The sequence below is a fragment of the Theropithecus gelada genome, chromosome 3 (assembly GCF_003255815.1).
Source record: "Theropithecus gelada isolate Dixy chromosome 3, Tgel_1.0, whole genome shotgun sequence".
NCBI classification, from domain to species: Eukaryota; Metazoa; Chordata; class Mammalia; order Primates; family Cercopithecidae; genus Theropithecus; species Theropithecus gelada.
The window spans coordinates 96,473,431-96,493,079 of NC_037670.1; the positions used below are offsets into that span (position 1 = coordinate 96,473,431).

At 34.2% G+C, this 19,649-nt stretch overlaps 1 protein-coding gene across 2 annotated transcripts in view; it reads left to right on the forward strand.

Annotated features, from left to right (window-relative positions):
- Positions 1–19,649, forward strand: part of ISPD (isoprenoid synthase domain containing) — a 322,630-nt gene that overhangs the window by 113,501 nt on the left and 189,480 nt on the right. For both annotated transcript variants that reach the window (XM_025380089.1, XM_025380088.1), the window contains one exon: positions 1,402–1,447. In XM_025380089.1, coding sequence (XP_025235874.1) covers positions 1,402–1,447 — 46 coding nt within the window. The remainder of the gene's footprint in view (positions 1–1,401; positions 1,448–19,649) is intronic.

Genomic DNA, 19,649 nt, shown 5'->3' on the forward strand with positions numbered 1-19,649 from the left:
CTATATAGTATCTTTTAAACAACACATGCCAACCCAAACCAGTGACTTTTGATGTACTTTTAGCCTTATTTTTTTCTACATAACTAACATACTTCAAAAGCAGTACGACTGGAAAATGTGGTAATTCTCAATTGATGGGTTATTCATTTTTTCCGTCTAACTTTTACAACAATATGGTTTGTCCTTATTTTAATTAAAAAAACCAACAGCCTGATAATGAGTATTGAAGTTCCTTTTATCCTGTTAGCATAATCAGTAGTCTTCCTTTGACCTTGCACAATACTCTATAATGAAAAATTACTTAAAAAAATCAGTCCTGTAGTGATGAGAAACAACTTCAATCCTCTAATTTGCTGGTTTTCAGACTGTGCTCACTAGAGCCTCAGGGGCCACCTGAAGAAGAGGAAAGGTTCTGTACCTTTCACCTGTACAGGTGAAATTCCAACCCAACACCTGGCACTCACCTAGTTCAGCTCAGTTTTTCTCTATTTTGTTTGATTCTGCTTCTGTGTGCTATTTCAGCTGAGTTTAGGCATGGTGAGGTAATAATATGGTGGGAATTTCTCAAAATGGGTTTTTAGAACACTTGCATCATAAATACCTAGGTACTTGAGTGCAGTTTCTAGGACCTTATAAAAGCTTATTAATACTGTGTCTTTATTTACTGTGTATTTCAGCTCTGTGATATAGAATTCTGCAACACAGTGCACTTACATGTTCTGTACCTGAGCTCACTGGATGTGGGTCTGTGAAGTATCTGCCATAGGACAGACACATACATTACAAGGAACAGATTACAATTAGGAGGAGGCTGCATATTTTTAAGGAAAGATCATCATTGTTCTTAGGCACATAGTGGTACCCTATAGGCTCTTTTTATTTTATTGACATTTTAATAAAAATCTTACGAGGTGAATCTTACCTAGGTATATACAGATATATGTAATTCAGAAGAAAGTCCCTCTTAACATAAATTGACCTTTCAGAATTTTTTCAGCTAATAATGCAACTTGGTGACTTTTTTTGTTATATGGAGACTTCTGCCCTACCTTTTTTTTTTTTTTTTTCTAGTATAAAGCCTAATTTTTATGCAGTCATGTTAACACTGTTGTTTAAATGCTGCCACATTTTCTTTAAGTATAATACTTGAGTTACATTAAGATTTCAGTAACCACTGCCACATGGTATCTTAATTTATTCAAAGATTTAAAAACAAATCAGCCATTTGTAGAAATAGAATATATTTTATGTGAATTTGCTGATGCTTTTCTAATCGAGAAAATGTCAGTATTACATGTTTATAGCTTCTGAAAAATCAAGAATTTCCCTGGGGGCATTATTTTATTGCCTGCACATTCCTTCCTGCTCTGTTAAGTCTAATGAAGTTTATCTGTCCTTTAGGTGACCTACAAACGAGATCTGTATGCGGCTGAATCGATTATTAAGGGTATGTTTGGCCTTATGACTGTCAGTTCCTGTGTTTCAAAAATGTAAGCCAGTTCGGAATTTCTCATGACGGTTTAAATCCCAGCAGTCTTGAAAGCAGAAAAGCCTGTAGGCCACTAAGGTCTCTGATATGTTTTTTGAAAATAATTACATTTTATGTTGTTTCATGCTAGTGAAATAGCAGTTATTATGATACCACATTGATTTTAATTTTTATAAAGGAAATACTTTATTAACTTGAGGGAAGTATGGGACATTGATACTATTAGAAGGAAAATAGCAAAACCTGATTTTAATAATTTTGTAAAGATCTCACTTCATTTTAACTACGAAGAGGGCTGCCCTCTCCTGTTAACAATGTCGTATCAGTACATTAGACAGCATCTTCTATGTGAGAAACATTATTTTTCCTAAATGGAGAAATTAGTCTGGACAGGGTGATTTTTAAAGTTTCTTTTGGGTTCTGACAATGACTGCAATTTTGTAATTGTAGATATCTTAGGTGTGGTAACTCTTTTTTAGTTCTTTTTCATCTCTGACTCAAAGATCCCAGCTAAATAGAGGTAGTTGATTTAATAAGCAACAAGTATTTGTTATTTTGCTTAACACTGTGCAAGGAATGTAGTTAAGATGCACTAGGGACAGTCTTTCTGTATTTTTGTAGCCTGTTATTTAAGTCAGCTTTCTCAGTCTTGGCACTATCTTGGCATTTTAGCCTGGAAAATTCTAAGCTGTGTGGACTATTCTGTGCATTACAAGTGGTTTAGCAGCATGTCTGGCCTCTGCTCACAAGCTGCCAGAAGTACCCATCCCTCACTCCCCTTCCCCTGGTTTTGACAGTCAAAGATGTTTCCTGATATTGCCAAATGTTCCCTAGGGGGAAAAAAAAAATTTCCACTTAATAGAGAACTACTATTTTAAAATATGGACTCCTAGCAAAATCAGAGATGTTCACCCCAATCCTGAAATACATGTGATGCTTTACAGTGTGTTAGTAACTGATTTCTTTGAAAACAGATTATGGCTAGAACTACATGCTCAGATTTTCATTGAGACGTGAACTTCTAAATTTAAATTTTTTGAAGTTAAAAAATGTACTGAATCTGCATTCTGAGTGCATCAATTTATTAAACAATTTTTGGAAACCCTATTTAACCATCTAAGGACTTCACATTCAGAAAATGAAAATCTTTTCTCTGATCATGACAATGTATTTGTGATTTGCCCTGAAGTTCTTTGTCCTTCAAGGATATTTTGTTTTAAACTATTAATGTACCATAACTTATGAATCTGTTTGTGTGTATGTAAACAGATCATTTATAGCTATAAATCAAAATGTTGACATATATTTACATATCAACCAAGCAGTGCGTAAACATTACTCTGGAAAAGTCAGCTGAACCATGATGTGGTTTTCATGTCCTCAGTACAAGGAAATATAAAACTCAGTTTGGTTTCTTCACAGAGCTTTGCATGTACTACGTAGGAAAAATAGAAATGATTTTTTTTTGGTTAACAATTAGTAGTTCAACTGAGAAATATAATTGTAATAATTGGCCTACATATTATCAGAGGCTTCTTAAAATGTAAAAACCTATACTGCAAGTGTTATTGCAGGAGCTATGACTTTGGAAATTGTTTGCAGAAATGGCTTTTATTTATGTAATAGGTTCTGGTCTGCTACTTTCATTTTTAAAGTATTTAAAGTATTTCATTTTTAAAGTATTTAAAGTATTTAAAACATGTTCTACTTTTATTCTTAGGGAAGGTATTTACACAACTCATTTAGGTCAACAAAATTTTAGTTTCTTTATATTTTAGGGTTTGTGTATCTAATAACTTCCCAGGAGATTCTGATGCTTCTGGTACACTTCTAGGATCACTGCTCTGGGGCCTTTCTACTCTGTGAATGCCCTAGACCAGTAGCGTTGTGATTACCTGAGAACTAGAATCTCAGCCCCCACCTGATTCAATCAGAATCTACATTTTAACAGGAGCTCTGGTTGATTAGTTTGTACATTAAATTCCAGACATCTTCCTCTAGCTTGCTCCTCAGTCTTTTATAGGTTATTTATTTCTAAATAATATCTATATTGCAATAAGAGCTTTAAGTCTTACGATGCTCTCCCAGCTGCAAATGCTTGTTTGCTCACCTGAGGTCACCCCTTCCATTTATGACTTGTACTCAAGACTATCTCTGATAGTAGAAATGCCTCTCTGGGCATAGGAAAGAGAAAACTCCAAAATTCCAAAATATAATATAGCATATAGCATACTATGAGAGCTGTATATTTACCTGTAGGCATTTTCCTAATGTATTAATCAGGGTTATTTAGAGAAGCAGAACCAGTAGGATATAGAGCTATAGATAAGATGTATACGTAGATTTATTATGAGGGATTGGCTCATGTGATGATGGAGGCTAAGTCTCACGATCTGCCAGCTGCAAGCTGGAGGCCCAGGAAAGCCAGTGGTAGAGTTCCAGTACAAACCCAAAGGTGGGATTTTGGATTCCACCACAAGGTGAAACTTAAGATGCGTAAATGTTTATGCTCAAAGCAGTAATAAAGGCTATAAAGCTTCTAAGCCAGTTCAAGTTCAGGACTGATTTTGCCCACAAATTTATATAAAAACAATTGTTTATTATGGTTTTAAGAAAATTTTAGATTTCAGCATTGCCTGCAACGCTGTACGAACCTGTTTTAGATTGTGATTCAGTGAAGGTGGAAAGAATGTCTAATTTTTATGTTGCATCCCCTAACATTTACTTGAGTTGAATAGCATAATAGGCTAACAGATGCAGCTGCAGTTTTTCCCTAGAATCTAAGGGAATTTATGGCCCTTCTTTCCTGCCTTACCACTCTGCCTGCTCCTGACACATGCTTATAGGAAACCAGAATATCTATCACTATATCATTTTTTTTTTCCTTTTAAACATAGAAATGGTATAGTATTTTTGATCATTCTTTGTCAAGATTTAAAACCAAGAGTTGGAGGACATTGAACTTATGCTAGGTGCCTTATGTTATCTCACTTATTCTTTACAATAATGCTGTAAGATATATACTATTGCTCTCATTTTGCAGGTGGGAAAACTGACCTAGGTTACTTTCCTCTGGGTCACACAGTTAGTAAGAGTAAGATCCATTATTTAAGCTCAGGTCTCCATTGTCCTTAAGTTTGACTCTACTCTAGGACATGTCCATTTTGTACCTCTGATTCACATAGCTACTCCTGCTGCCTGCTAAAGCAGATGCTGGATTCAAGAGCTCTCTCTTGGGTGAGTACATCAGTGGCTTATAAAGTTCAGCTTGCCTATCTCTGATTCCTGAGTTGAAAACTCTACCTTCAGCTGGTGTGATTAAGAATGATCCTATAAGTAAGACAGAAAATTTTCTATCCCAGTGTTTTCCTAAGCACATAGTACAGTCTTCTAGAAAGTGTTTGTTACTGGCATCACAGGTGTGTGAAAAGCATATAATGTTGTAATGACAGATTTGTAGACATGCTCAGAAAAAATAATAAAATTCCAAATCAAAATAATTGTTTTAAAATGATTTGGGATACTGTTTAATTGTTTTTTTTTTTTTCTTTTTCTTTTTTTTTCTGTTGTTGTTAATTCAGGTAGTTGATGTTCATTATCTAGACAACAGATTTCCTTTCCAGGATGGAACTTTTTTTTGTTTTGTGATGAGTGCTTCATGGTTTTTTTTTTTTTAAGTGTCATTCCTGAGCTGTTTTTTTCTCTCAAATAACAATTATTGCTGGTCAACAAATTGTATTCTATTAAAGTAACTATTTCGTTGTTTACTTAGTTTGTTTTCAGGTGCTAGAAAACATTTCTAGGATAAATATCATGTCTCATGTTTTGCAAGAACATTTTGTACTCCAAAATTTACTTGTCACCAAAGTAGCTTGTGTGTTTTGGTCCATCTTAATTTATGTTCAAGTCAACATCTTTGGTTTAGTATGGGAATTTTGATGTTGGGAGAAAAATGAATGTTCTTTCATTGGTATTTGGTGTAGGTTTGCTAACTTCAAGGCATGTTTTGACTAAAATCTCCAAATTGTGGTAGATAGAAAGTCTCCAAATCTGATTTTTATCTTATGTTTTTGGATAATTTTAAAGCTTAATTTATGTTAGCATCAATATGTTTATATGGATTTCCATTTACAGTAAACTGTTGAAAAAAAGTAGTAGTTTCATTTGTCTTTCAGAGTCTATTAAAATATAATTAAAAATTTGTTAAAACTATATAAAACAAAGGATTCATAATAATCCCTTTTCTTAGGTAGAGGGTTGGATTTGGTTGTTCTTTAATGTTTGACTCATTCAGGCTTCTACTGTGAGTGAAATTTAAAACAATTTTCTAGGGAGTAGTATGATTAATTGGTACAACAAGACACTGTACTGACTGATAAGTTTGTAAATATCCACTTAACAAAGAGGTATTGTAGTTTTGTCGCCCAAGCTGGTTGAGCCCACCCAAGTCTGCTCTGCATGCTCAGATGAACCCAAATGATTAAAGTGGTAACAGATGCCAGTGGTAACATACTTTATATAGATTTACATAAGCCATACAAACAGTTCCAACCCACACTTGATTTAGTATGCTGACCATATCCTGGCATATGAAGGTCAATATTCTAAGAGTTTCTAAGAAAAGCCCCTGTGGAATTTCTAAATAAAATATTGCATTTATTTTCTACCTCCATTCTTCAGCTACTTAATATATTTAATTTTGTGGCTAAAGAGTACTTTTAAAGTTTTATTTTATTCTTTCTTGGTTATGTTTGTACAAACCCAAGTAAGCTTGTGCTACAAAATTGCCTCATGGTGCCTCTTTTCATATATGGTGGTGTGTATTGAAAAAGAGGGAAATTAGGTAAAATTGGAAATCCATTTCATCCCTTTTGGTTTTAACTGGCTTTAGTTAATCTTTTTTCCAGTCATTATGTAATGTTTTCCATTTGTTAGGTATTTTAAGGAAATTGATTTCTCTGAAATATAGCATCTTATTGGTTCAGAAACCTACATCCTATTCAGATAAGTGATACCGGTAGATTTCTTTCAATAAGTACTTAGCAACTGTCAATTTATCCTCATGCCATATTTTGTTTATTTGTTTTTGAAAAACTATACTGATAGAAGAGCAGTTAAATTCTTTTATGTTTATACATTGAAAGTAGCTAAATATACTTTTAATTGGCATTGACTGCAAGGAATAAAATGACATGAGAATACCTTTGGTTCAGAATTGCTGAGAACTAGGAAGACTCTGTGGGAGTGTGTTTTATGCATATGCAGAAACTAGTCCCTTGATTTCTTAGTGATCCTTTAACTTTTTTACTTAAAATCATGACATTTGAAGTGTAAGATTGTTTGTTTTTGAATCCTTTGGATTAAGTTGGAAAGATGAGGGACTTTAAATCAGGTTTTCCACATCTGTGACCAGACAACATTCCGCATCTGCGATATGTTCTCATCAGGCTTTTTCTTGTTAAATACCCAGGGATAACACCATTTATGTGATTAGTCATGTGTTTTGGACAATGCAGTGTGACAGCTAAGATTATTTATATAGTAACCCCAATATTTGATGTTTCTGGCTTTGAGTATGACACTTCATTTTCCAAATTTTCACAATACCACCATAACTTCTTTATACATAATTTTTTTTGTTCTTCACTCTCAAAGAATACTGTGACTGTATTTTTTTTTGTGAATCTGTAAGAACATTTGCGTCAAGCTTTAATTAGTAAAAGCAGGAAGACTGCAACAGGATTTAAGAGCAGTTTGTTCCCCTTGAAATCTTACTGTAAAAAAAAAAAAAAAGTAAATTGGAAAGTTCAACATTTGGGTCAGGATTAGGAAAAGTAGAGTTCACTTGTTTTAGTTTTACCATTTCCTTAATTTGTTGTCAGCGAAATAGTAATTTAAGCAAACACAAGTAAATCTGTCACTTTGGAAGGTCACATTGAGGTATTAAGCAACTAGCTAAATAAGACTTGATAACAGACAAAAGCCAGCCACTGACACTTCACTCTGATGTAGGTAGTTAAAAAAAAAAAACAAAAAAACCCAAATGATGATATTTATGCTCAAAGCAAATAGTACATTTGGTAAATATCCTCATGAGTCACTAACCTTGGAACTTTGCTTTTCCTTCTAACTTTTCTCTCACGTAAGTTAGAGAATATATACTTTGAAAAGAAAAAAAAAAATTATGGTATTGTATAACCCCGATGAGTGGAGAACACCAGGTTTTTCATTTTGAGTTGAATTAGAAAAAACATGGACACACGTGGAGTAGTTTTAAGGAGCAGGGAGTTTAATAGACAAGAAAGAAGGGGGAAGAAAGCTATCATTTAGTTAGAAATCAGTCATATGCTTGACTGTACTGCTTACATTTAAAAACACGTGCAGGAGACAAGATGTCACATGCCTGGTCCTTACTTTTAGTTCTAAGTTAGGAAACTTCATCTTATATTCAGTGACTCACTTAAAAATGTGGTTAAGATCTGATAATATTAAATGTCTTTTAAAAATCTGCCTATGTGCCATTTGTCCTCCAGTTGAAACATGCTCATTTAGCTTCTACACTAGCTTTTCAGAAGATCACTTTGACCTTTCAGTGTGGGCATGTATGGTTTATTTGCAAGTCTTTATTTGTTTTCTTTGTCCATTTGTAATGCAGTAATGCCTTGTTGGCTGTTCTTCCTTTCTTTACTGCCTGCCTTCCTTTTTCCTGTTCTAAAATCTTCCTATTGCAAGGTGTTCAGATAAACCTTGAGTATCCTTTACTGATGAAACTTAGAGACATCAGGACTCAATAGTGATGATTCTCTTTAATATCACTTTAAAATTCTTTCATGTGAGGCAAAAAACAGACTCTAAGATTGGCTTTTGATTCAAGGAATGCAATAGGATAATGGAAACCACTGCTCTCACTTTGAATGGATTACAACTTGAAACATCTTTTGGAAATGGCTACTTTTGGATTTGATATATTTGTTTCTTATTTCTTGAGGCACATCTAACTTTGACTCAAGAGGTCAGTACAGTGGACCATGAGGCTCGATGGAAGAATTGCATGGTGTTGAATGTTTCCAAGAAAATTGGAGACAGATTTCTGGATATTTTGCCCACCTGCTTAAGGATCTACCGCAGTGTTTGTTTGCCTTTCCTCCATTGTTACTGAGTTTCCTGTAAAATACAAACAGCATTTTTACTAGAGTGATTAATTGATACAGGCATATGCATATTCCTTGCTTCTTAATGTGTCATCGGTCTGTCATATGGTAAAGCAGAAGCTGTGTGTATAAGAAACTTTACATATTACTGTTTTGTAAAATTAAATGAAAAGACCCCCGATTACATCCATTTTCTGTCTATAGAGGACAATATACTTTCTGTATACCAAGAGAAACAATGTTCAAGGAAAGTAAGAAGAAGTTTTAAAAGATACGTGTGTTACTGATTAGGTTTTGCCCTCTTTTATAAACTTTGAGATTTATACATTATAAATCCTTTTGCTTATGAGAGATTTTAGTTAGAATAATACTGGAATAAATAAATGTTCAATTTATGAAACCACATTATATACAACTACATTTTGTTAAATCATGTACTTGAACGAAAAGTGGCTATATTTTAGACTGCAAATAACATTAAATCAGGGAGTTGACCCCTGAAGAAATTCTGTTGCACTTACAACTAGATTGAAATTTGAGAAAATTTAAAAGGAGTCTGGCAGATGGATGGATATAGTCAAAACTCTGACATTCAGAATGTCAAGCTAGGCATTTCTTAACGTACCCTTCAGGGGAGATGGCTTGAATTCTAGTTCTTTCTGCCTCTGTGCTACCATCAATTCCTTGAAAGAAGTAGAGGAAGAGGAACATATTTTGTTTGGAAGAGCCTCCATGTCTTCTCTTACTTCCTCTACTTGGACCTAATAGTACACAGCTATAGCACTGAAGAGTCCTGCACAAAAGGACAATTGACCTCCTGAGAAGTTCTTGATTCATATTGTATGTGCTTCAATAAATACTAATTGTCTTTGGTATTTGAGGATATTGTCTTCTCTAGTACATTGTGCACCAGTGAAGCAGCCAAAACTTTTAAGTTCTATATCCATAACCATCAGATTTGGAGTACTATTGGAGAGTATTGTTAACTCATAATTGATTAATATAACTATGCAAATGAAGGACAGTATGACTTTGATTTTAGTACAAGATGGCTAATGTTCTGTTAGATAAGCAGCTGTCAATGAGAATTATGTTGTATGATTAGGGAGGCGTGTAACAAGTACATTTCCACCATGCTTCAATAAGGTGCATAATTGAATATTTTCTACTTCCAGATGGAAATAAGTAAATGTATGTGTATCTATATTCTCAAATGGAAGTAAGGAGAAAATAATGCACGTGCCTATTGCATTAAAGTTCAGGAAAATCTGATTTTTAAAAATTGGTATGTATTTATACATATTTATGGGTGCATTGATATTTTGATACAATGTATTATGATCAAATCAGGGTATTGAGAATATCAGTCATCTCAAACATTTATTTTTTTATTTTGAGGACATTTTACATCTTCTCTTTTAGCTATTATAAATTATGCAATATATTGTTAACTACTGATAGTCACCGTATTGTGCTATCGAGCCTTAAAACTTATTTCTTCTATCTGACTGTATGTTCTACCCACCTACCTCCCTTTATTTCTTTCTCCACTACCCTTCCTAGCTTCTGGTAGTCATCATTCTCTTCTTTATCTTTAATAAATCAACTTTCTTTATCTTTCATTATGTGAGTGACAACATGCAATATTTGTCTTTCTGGGCCTGGCCTATATAGCTTAAAATAAAGACTTCCAGTTCTATCCATGTTACTGCAAATGACAGAATTTCACTCATTTTGATGACTGAGTAGTATTCCATTGTGTGTAGTATGCCACATTTTCTTTGTTCATCCATTAGTAGATGCTGAGGTTGATTTTGTTTATTGGCTATCATGAAGAGTGCTGCAATAAACATTGGGGTACAGATATCCCTTTGATATACTGAGTAGCATAGTAGTTATATTTTTAGTTTTTTAAGAAATCTCCATACTGTTTTCCCTAGAGGCGTTATACTAATTTAAATTTCCACCAGCGGTATATAAGAGTTCCCTTTCTTCTGCATCCTCTGCAGCATTTGTTATTTTTTTTCTTTTTGATAATAGCCCTGTAACTGGGTTGAGTTGGTAACTCATGTGGTTTTGATTTACATTTTCCTGAGGATTAGTGACGTTGAACAATTTTTTTATGTACCTGTTGGCCATTCGTGTGTCATCTTTTAAGAAATGCCTATTTGTGTCCTTTGCCTACTTATTAATGGGATTATTTTTTTGCTATTGAGTTCCTTGTATATGCTAAATATTAGTCCCTTGTTGGATGAAAGTTTGCAAATATCTTCTCCCATTCAGTAGATTGTCTCCTTACTCTGTTGATTTTCTTTGCTGTGCAGAAACTTTTTCCTTTAGTAAGTACCATTTCTCTATTTTTGTTCTTGTTTGTGCTTTTGGAATCTTAGCCATAAAATCTTTTTTGACACCAATGTCCTGAGCATTTCCTCTTCTTTCTTCTGGTTATTTTTATAGTTTTGCATCTTACATTTATGTCTTTAACCTATTTTGAGTTTATTTTTGTATACGATGGGAGATAGGAGTCTAGTTTCTTTCTTCTGCATGTGGATGTCCAGTTTTCCCAGCACCATTTGTCAAAAGTATGTCCTTTTCCCCATGCATATCCATTAGTAGATGCTTAGGTTGATTTTGTGATTCCTGGCACCTTTGTTGAAAATCAGTTGACTGTAAATACGTGGATTTATTTCTTGGTTCTCTATTTCATTGTATTGTCTTCTGTGTCTGTTTTAAACTAATGCTGTATTGTTTTGGTTACTATAGCTTTGGTGTATTTTGAAGTCAGGTAGTACGATGCGTCTAACTTTGTTCTTTTTTTTCAGGATTGCTTTGGCTATTTGGTATCTATTGTGGTTCCATACACATTTCAGGATTGGGTTTTTTTCTATTTCTGTGAAGAATATCATTTGTATTTTGATAGGGATTGCGTTGAATCTGTAGATTGCTTTGGATATAGTATGGTCATTTTAGCAATATTATTTTGATTCATGAGCATGGATGTCTTTCCATTTTTTAATGTCCTCTTCAATTTCTTTCATTAGTGTTGTTAGTGTTTTGTAGTTTTTGTTGTAGAGGTCTTTGTCTCCTGGGTATTTTATTTTACTTTTTGTAGCTATTGTAAGAGGGATTGGTTTCCTGATTTCTTTTTCAGCTGGTTATTTGTATATGAAAATATGACTGATTTTTGTATGTTGAATTTTGTTTCCTGCAACCTTACTAAATATCAGTTCTAAGAGTTTTTTGTTGGAGTCATAGGTTTTTCTAAATGTAAGATCATGTCATCTATGATAGAACAACAATTTAATTTCTTTGACAATTTGGATGACTTTTATTTCTTTCTCTTGTCTGTTCTGGCTAGGACTTTCAGTACTGTGGTGAATAGGAGTAGAGAAAGTGGGCATCCACTTCTTGTCCTCTGTTTCTTAGAGGAAAGGCTTTCAGCTTTTCTCCATTCAGTATAACGTTAGCTGTGGGTTTATCGCATATAGCTTTTATTGTGTTGAAGTATGTCTCTCTACCTAATTTGTTGAGAGCTTTCGTGAAAAAGGAATGCTGAATTTTATCAAATGCTTTTTCTATGTCTATTAAGAGGATCATATGGTTTTTGGCCTTTATTCTGTTGATAGTGATATATCACATTTATGGATTTGTGTATGTTGAACCATCTTGCATCCCTGGGATAAATCCCATTGACTGTGGTGTATTATGTTTTGATATGCTGCTAGATTTGGTTTGCTAATATTTTCTTCAGCGGTTTTCTGTGACTCAGAGTGGTGGCTCACACCCGTAATAACAGCACTTTGGGTGGCTGAGGCGGGCAGATCACGAGGTCAGGAGATCGAGACCATTCTGGCTAACAAGGTGAAACCTCATCTCTACTAAAATTACAAAAAATAGCCAGGAGTGGTGGTGGGTGCCTGTAGTCCCAGCTACTTGGGAGGCTGAGGCAGGAGAATGGCGTGAACCCAGGAGGCGGAGGTTGCAGTGAGCCAAGATTCTGCCATTGTACTCCAGCCTGGGCAACAGAGCGAGACTCTGTCTCAAAACAAACAAACAAAAAAACAAACAAAAAAAACTTATCAGGGATATTGGCCTGTAGTTTTATTTTTATGTTGTATTCTTGTCTGGTTTTGGTATCAGGGTGATGCTTGCCTCCAAGAATGAGGTAGGAAGAATTTCCTCCTCTTCAATTTCTTGGAATAGTTTGAGGAGGATTAGTATCAGTTCTTCTTGATATGTTTGGTAGAGCTCAGCAGTGAATCTATCTGGTCTTGCGTTTTTTGTTCTTGAGAGACTTTTCATTACAGATTCAATCTCATTAATAATTATTGGTCTGTTAAGTTTTCCTATTTCCTCCTCTTTCAATCTTGGTAGGTTGTATGTGTCCTGGAATTTATCAACTTCCTCTAAGTGTTCCAATTTATCAGCGTATTGTTGTTTATAATAATTTCTCATGATCCTCTGTATTTCTGTAGTGTCAGTTATAATGTCTCTTTGTTTATTTTATTTAGTGGTTCTTTTTTTGTGTAGTGGTTTATTGAAGATGATTATTATTTTTGGGTGGTTTACAATCAAACTTCTTTTGTTGATCTTTGTATTTTTTTTTGTTTTTGTTTTTTGTTTTGGGGGATTTTTTTTTTTTTTTTAAGGAAGAGTCTCACTCTGTTGCCCAGACTGGAGTGCAGTGGTGTGATATCAGCACACTGTAACCTCTGCCTCCCAGGTTGAAGCAATTTTCCTGTCTCAGCCTCCTGAGTAGCAGGGATTACAGGCATGTACCACCACACCTGGCTAATTTTTATAATTTTAGCAGCGATGGGGGTCTCACCATGTTGGCCAAGCTGACCTCAAACTCCTGACTTCAGGTGATCACCCACCTTGGCCTCCCAAAATGCTGGGATTACAGGCGTGAGCCACTGTGCCCAGCCTATAATGTGTTTTTAGTCTTTATTTTGTTTAGTTCTGATATTTCTTTCCTTCTACAAATTTTGAGTTTTTGTTTTTGTAGTTCCTTGGGGTGCATCATCAGCTTGTTATGTTACATCCTAATAAAGCTGGAATTACACTATGTTAAAGGTATTTTTTAAGGCTTATTTTATTTTATTTTTTTAGAATATATATATTTAAATATTTTAGCTTGACTTATTGATGGTTGTTACTGGCTTGAAAGAAAAATGGTTGTATTTTTTATTTCTCTAAAATAAGAATCCACTGATAATTTCTTGATCTCTACCTCTCTCTTCCTTTTTAAACAGTCTTTAACATCAATTTTTATTCAAATTGATGTAAGGAAATGTGTATGTTAGTTTACGTGTGCTGCCGTAACAAACTACTTAGTCTGGGTGGCTTAAACAACCAAAATTTATTTTTTCACAACTTTGTGTGCTAGAAGTCTGAGATCAAGGTTTTGGTAGGTTTCATCTCTTCTAAAGCCTCTCTCCTTGCCTTGCAGGTGGTTTCTTCATCATTTGTCTATACATAGTCTTCTCTCTGTAGATGTGTGTGTATGTATTTCTTTTCTTTTCTTCTTTTTTTTTTTTTTCCACCCAGGCTGGAGTACAGTGGTACAATCTTGGCTCACTGCAACCTCTGCTTTCCAGGTTCAAGAGATTCTCATGCCTCAGTCTCTCAAGTAGCTGGAATTAATGGCGCACACCCACACGCTCAGCTAATTTCTATATATTTAGTAGAGACAGGGTTTTGCCATGTTGACCAGGCTGGTCTTGAACTTCTGACCTCAAGCAATCCACTTGCTTTGGCCTTCCAAAGTGCTGGGATTACAGGTGTGAGCCACTACATGCCACCGTGCCCAGCCAATATTTCTTTTTCCTATAAGGGCCCACCCTAATGACCTCATCTTAGTTTAATCATCTCCCTAAAGATCACATCTCCAAATAAAGTCACATTCTGAGGTATACTGGTGGGTAGGAATCCAACGTGCTAATTTTGGGAGAAACACAGTTCAACCCGTAACAATGTGTGTTAGTCATGATCCTAGCACAGAGCCTGGAAAATAAGTCTTGAATATCTTCTTGTTGGAACTGTGTTCCAAAGCTTGGGATGATACTGAGAAATCATAAGCTGGAGTTCAGGAGTTTGTGATCTTGTGGAAGAGAAAGACAAAAAATGTACTGTAATGTAGAAACTATAATCAAAGTAAAATCAAAACATAAAACAGTGTTAGAGGAAAGAAATCTTTCAGGATACTAACTTCACATAGATTTCTGCTGGAAATCTTAAAGTTGACAATTTTATGCCTGTGAACTTGGGCAATTTTCTTGCTTTATAGACACCTTTTATTGATCTATAAAATGGGGAAAATAATTCATACTGCTTTATTGTAATCATTAGGTAAAATATATAAAAGTATCTACCACAATAAAAAGCAAAGGCAGTATTAAAAATATATAGTATGACATGAGCACTAAATAATCATAATGCATCTGCTGACTATTGAAATGATTATTGGCTATAAGGAACTGGCATGGCTCTCTTGGTGCCTAATGCATGGGTATCAGCTCTGAATAAACTTATAAGGGTCATTTGACATATAGATTTCTTTTTTTTTTTTTTTCTGAAACCCTATACTGACAAGCCTTTCATCAGGAATACTCAGATTCAATAATGCAGTGATTTCTACCTGAGTAGAAGGAGAATGCTGGGTGTGTGTTGATATATGTTTGAGAGAGATACTTTTATGTATTAGAAATAGGAATTTTTGTAGTTTTGAAAGTCTCCTTGGTGATTGTCACCTGTGCATTCCTTCTCCTAACCAACCTACACACAAACCAAAATACATCTAAAACACAGGCTATAGTTATTAAAACAGATGGTACTCGAGGTGGACCTTGTTGGAGAATTAGGTCATACTACAGGCAGGGGAACATGTATTTTATTTTTTAGATACGTTCGGGAAATTGGTAGGAATTGTTGGTTGATTGATGAGTCCTATGATGAGGACCTGGGAATTATGAGTTATCTGGTGAAGAATGCTTAGAATGCCAGTGTAAGTTCTACGGAGAAACACCAAAGAGTAGATATAGATATGGATACAGATAAACATTTGGCTCACCAGCTTATGGAGGCTGGTAAGTCCAAAATCTGAAGAGTGGATGTCTCAGGCTTTCATTTGATTGGATGAGGCTTACTTATACTGTGAAGGGCCATCTGCTTTATTCATTCTACCTAGATAAATATTAATCTCGTTCCAAAACACCTTCTCAGAAACACTTAATATTTGACCAAATATCTGGGCACCCTGTGGTCCAGTCAAGTTGATACACAAATTAACCATCAGAGCCAGGAAAATTAAGTTGTACATTGTTTCTTTTTGGCGCATATCTATCTATCTATCTATCTATCTATCTATCTATCTATCTATCTATCTATATATATATATTTTTTTTTGAGATGGAGTTTCACCCTTATTGCCTAAGCTGGAGTGCAGTGGGGCAATCTTGGCTCACTGCAATCTGTGCCTCCCAGGTTCAAGCGATTCTCTTGCTTAGCCACCCAAGTAGATGGGATTACAGGCCTGGGCCACCATGCCCAGCTAATTTTTTGTATTTTTAGTAGAAACAGGGTTTCACCTTAGCCGGGCTGGTCTTGAACTCCTGACCTCAGATGATCCACCCACCTCAGCTTCCCAAAGTGCTGGGATTACAGTCATGAGCTACCGTGCCTAGTCAACATAATTTTAATTGGCAATTATATACATACCTTTACCATTTAGAGGTTCTCAGATATGGGCTGAGGTATTAACTGAAAAATTTGGGCTCCTTAACTAATGCTTACGGTTTTTAATATAAGTCTAAAGACTTTATCATATTCTGTGTGAATTTTCTCTCTCTTAAATCACATCAAGCTATGTGACCTTTAAATGCTATAGACCAAAAAAGAGTTATTCAGTGTAAATCAGAGTATATGTTGAAATTATTTTGGGGGAACCTTACTTGTTATGTCATCAATATTTTGCCATCTGCCACTGGCCTTTTAGGAATTTTTTAGAAACTTCTTAAAAAATAGGATAATGTAAAAACTAAAACTCAGAGGCTCGTATCAGTCAAGTTGACAGGTCATGTATTATTTAATGTTAAATCTGAATATTTCATAATTTATTCCCAGTCTATTTTCAGGGAGAGAACAAAGACTAGATTTTTGTGTTAAAGTTTGTATAATTCTGGGATGTAAAATGATTTTGTGGTTCCCCTCAATATTTTTACTTCAACCTCTGAAATTTTCTAGGAAGTGCTTTATTAACATAACAGAAGATTAAGAATTCTAAAGACTTCTATTTTTGTTTTGATTTCATTAAACTCAAGGTAGTCATTATGTACTTTGTTTTCTTTGAGAAAATTATCAGTGTTAATCTTTGGAAAGAATTTTGTGCTTCATGAAACAATGAATTATAAATATTTTGTGTGCCTTTTCTCTTCTCGTTTAGTTTGGGGATCCTAGAATAACTCTGGGATTGAGGAGGTTCAATTAACTCATTGGAGCCCTGCTCCTATAGTTATATTTTTTTCTATTCTGAACTTCCAAACACATGGTACAAGTACAGTCATTACTGGGTTTTTTTTGAGACAATCTTAATTGCCATTCACAATTAAGACTGTCAGTGCAGCATGCTTTTGAAATTATCGGTAGCAATTGCATAAAATGCTTCAACCTAGATCCTAGTGGACAAACTAAGATATAAACAATGAGAATGAGATGGCATCTGTTTTAAAGCAAATCAGAGATGCAAACATAGATGTATTACTCAAAATGTATATTCCATTGTTACATATGATTATGGCATGTTTAGTGAAATTTGAAACAAAGGCTTAGTGGGATGCAGTTGATATGGATTGTTTGCCAAACCCTGAAATATTAAGACTATAAAGAAGAGATTAATTTGAAGTCAGAAATTTATCGTATTTTTAGTGGACAAAGTTATTTCAATTTATGTTCTTATTGAATGTATGTGTCCATAACAGCAATAACTCTGTCATCTATTAGGTGTTTTCTTGTACCAGGCACTAAAAATAATTTTACACATTATCTAATCCTTATTAAAATCTCAAAGTGTAGTCTTTTACGGATATCTCCTGCCTTCATCTTACATAGGTCTATTTTTTAAATGGCAATATTTTATTATACTGAGGGATGAATCTTCAAATCATTGTAATAGTTGGAAAATTCACTAATAGCAGAGGTCACTTCTTACTCAATTTTGAGTGGACAATGCCTAACACACTGAAGGCATCAATAAATGAAAAGACTTTTCAAGTCTATCTCCTTGCACTTGATTTGTCCTTTTACAGATGTGTGCTTCCTAGTACTCTTTTAAAAAATAAAATAAAAGAAAATTTGACTCTGCATAGAAATCGTTCTTTCGTCTCTTTGCATTTCATACATGCAAAGTGCTGCCAAAGTATCAATATGCTACTTTCAGCATCTGTTCCAATATAGAATTGAAATTGTATAAAATTTTAAAAATTGTCTTTCCCTCAATTTAACAAATATTATTGAATGCCTATCAAGTCTCCTATATCTGTAGTTATTAAATATGTTACCTTATTTAATATCAACTTTATAAAGGCTAGAGATTTCTTAATTGTAAAACCCAGTGAGACGTGCACATAAGAGTAGTGTTTGTGTGGGTTTGAGTTTTTAAAATAGTTTTATGTCAGAAATGTCAAAGTCTCTGTGCAATGGGCAACGAACACAGCTCTGTCTCACTAAACTCACCATCTTCCAATTGCCACACGGAAGATTAAAGAAAACTGAGAAATTACCCCCAAAGTTATTCCATTTTAGGTAATAAGCTATGGTAGAATATGTATATTTCCTACTATATATAAACACACACACACATATATAGTATATCTATATATATACACACACATACACATAGATAGTATCATTTATATATATATAAATCTATCTATACCCATAGATACAGTATCATCTATGTAGTGTCATATATATCATATATGATATATTAGTGAATCTAGGTAGATAAAGGGAAAGCTATTTGTGTTCTTGTATCTTTTAAGTTTGAAAGTTATTAAATAACTTTCATATAAAACTTTCATAACATATATATATGATACAATATAGATATGAATAGGTAGATCTCTATAGATAGTATCATTTATATATATATATATGTATGGTAGATCAGTAGATCCCATCTATACATATATAAAATATAAATGTGGTATCATATATGAAACCATATTTATAAAGGTTCTATATGATAAACCCTTTCATAATTCCCACATCATAAAAAGTCAGTGCAATAGCTAAGCAGAGGTTTTTAATCTGGCTGTACATCAGCATCACTTTTGGACAAAAATATAGGCTAGTATCTTGTTTGTGCACTAGGCATATGTATTTGAAAATATGAAAGGAAAACAAGATATTTATGTTGATTCTGATGTGCAACCAGTTGATAACCATCACATTAGAAATTGATGATGATTTTATATGTGGTCTAATCTTTGAATGTAGACAGAGTGAGAATTTATCAGTAGTAGTAAAGGACATACTGATTGGGTCCATAGACACTGTAAGAAATTGGCCTATCAGATGCAGACCCTGTGGAATGCAAATAGCTGAGATTAGCTGACAATATAGAAACCAATACAATAACAAATCCACCATATTTCTTATGATGTTACTTTGCCTAGAATCTACATCCTTATATTTTGCTCACTTATCTTAAGAGAAGTGAACTTTAAAGTCTCCTACTATTAATATAGCTTCATGTATTTTTTCTTAATTTTTGTTTTCAGGAGAGGGTGCTTTTTTATTTTAATAACTTTCAAACCTAAAAGATACAGGAATAACACAAGTAGCTTCCCTATCTTTTACCTACCTTGTTGTTTACATTTTGCCTCACTTACTTTATCATTTCTGTGCATATACTCCCCTCTCACCTTTTCCATATCACCCTTTCTTCTCCTCCTCCTCCTCCATCTCTTGACCTGTAGCATTGTGAACTACTTAATGGGATGGTGTTT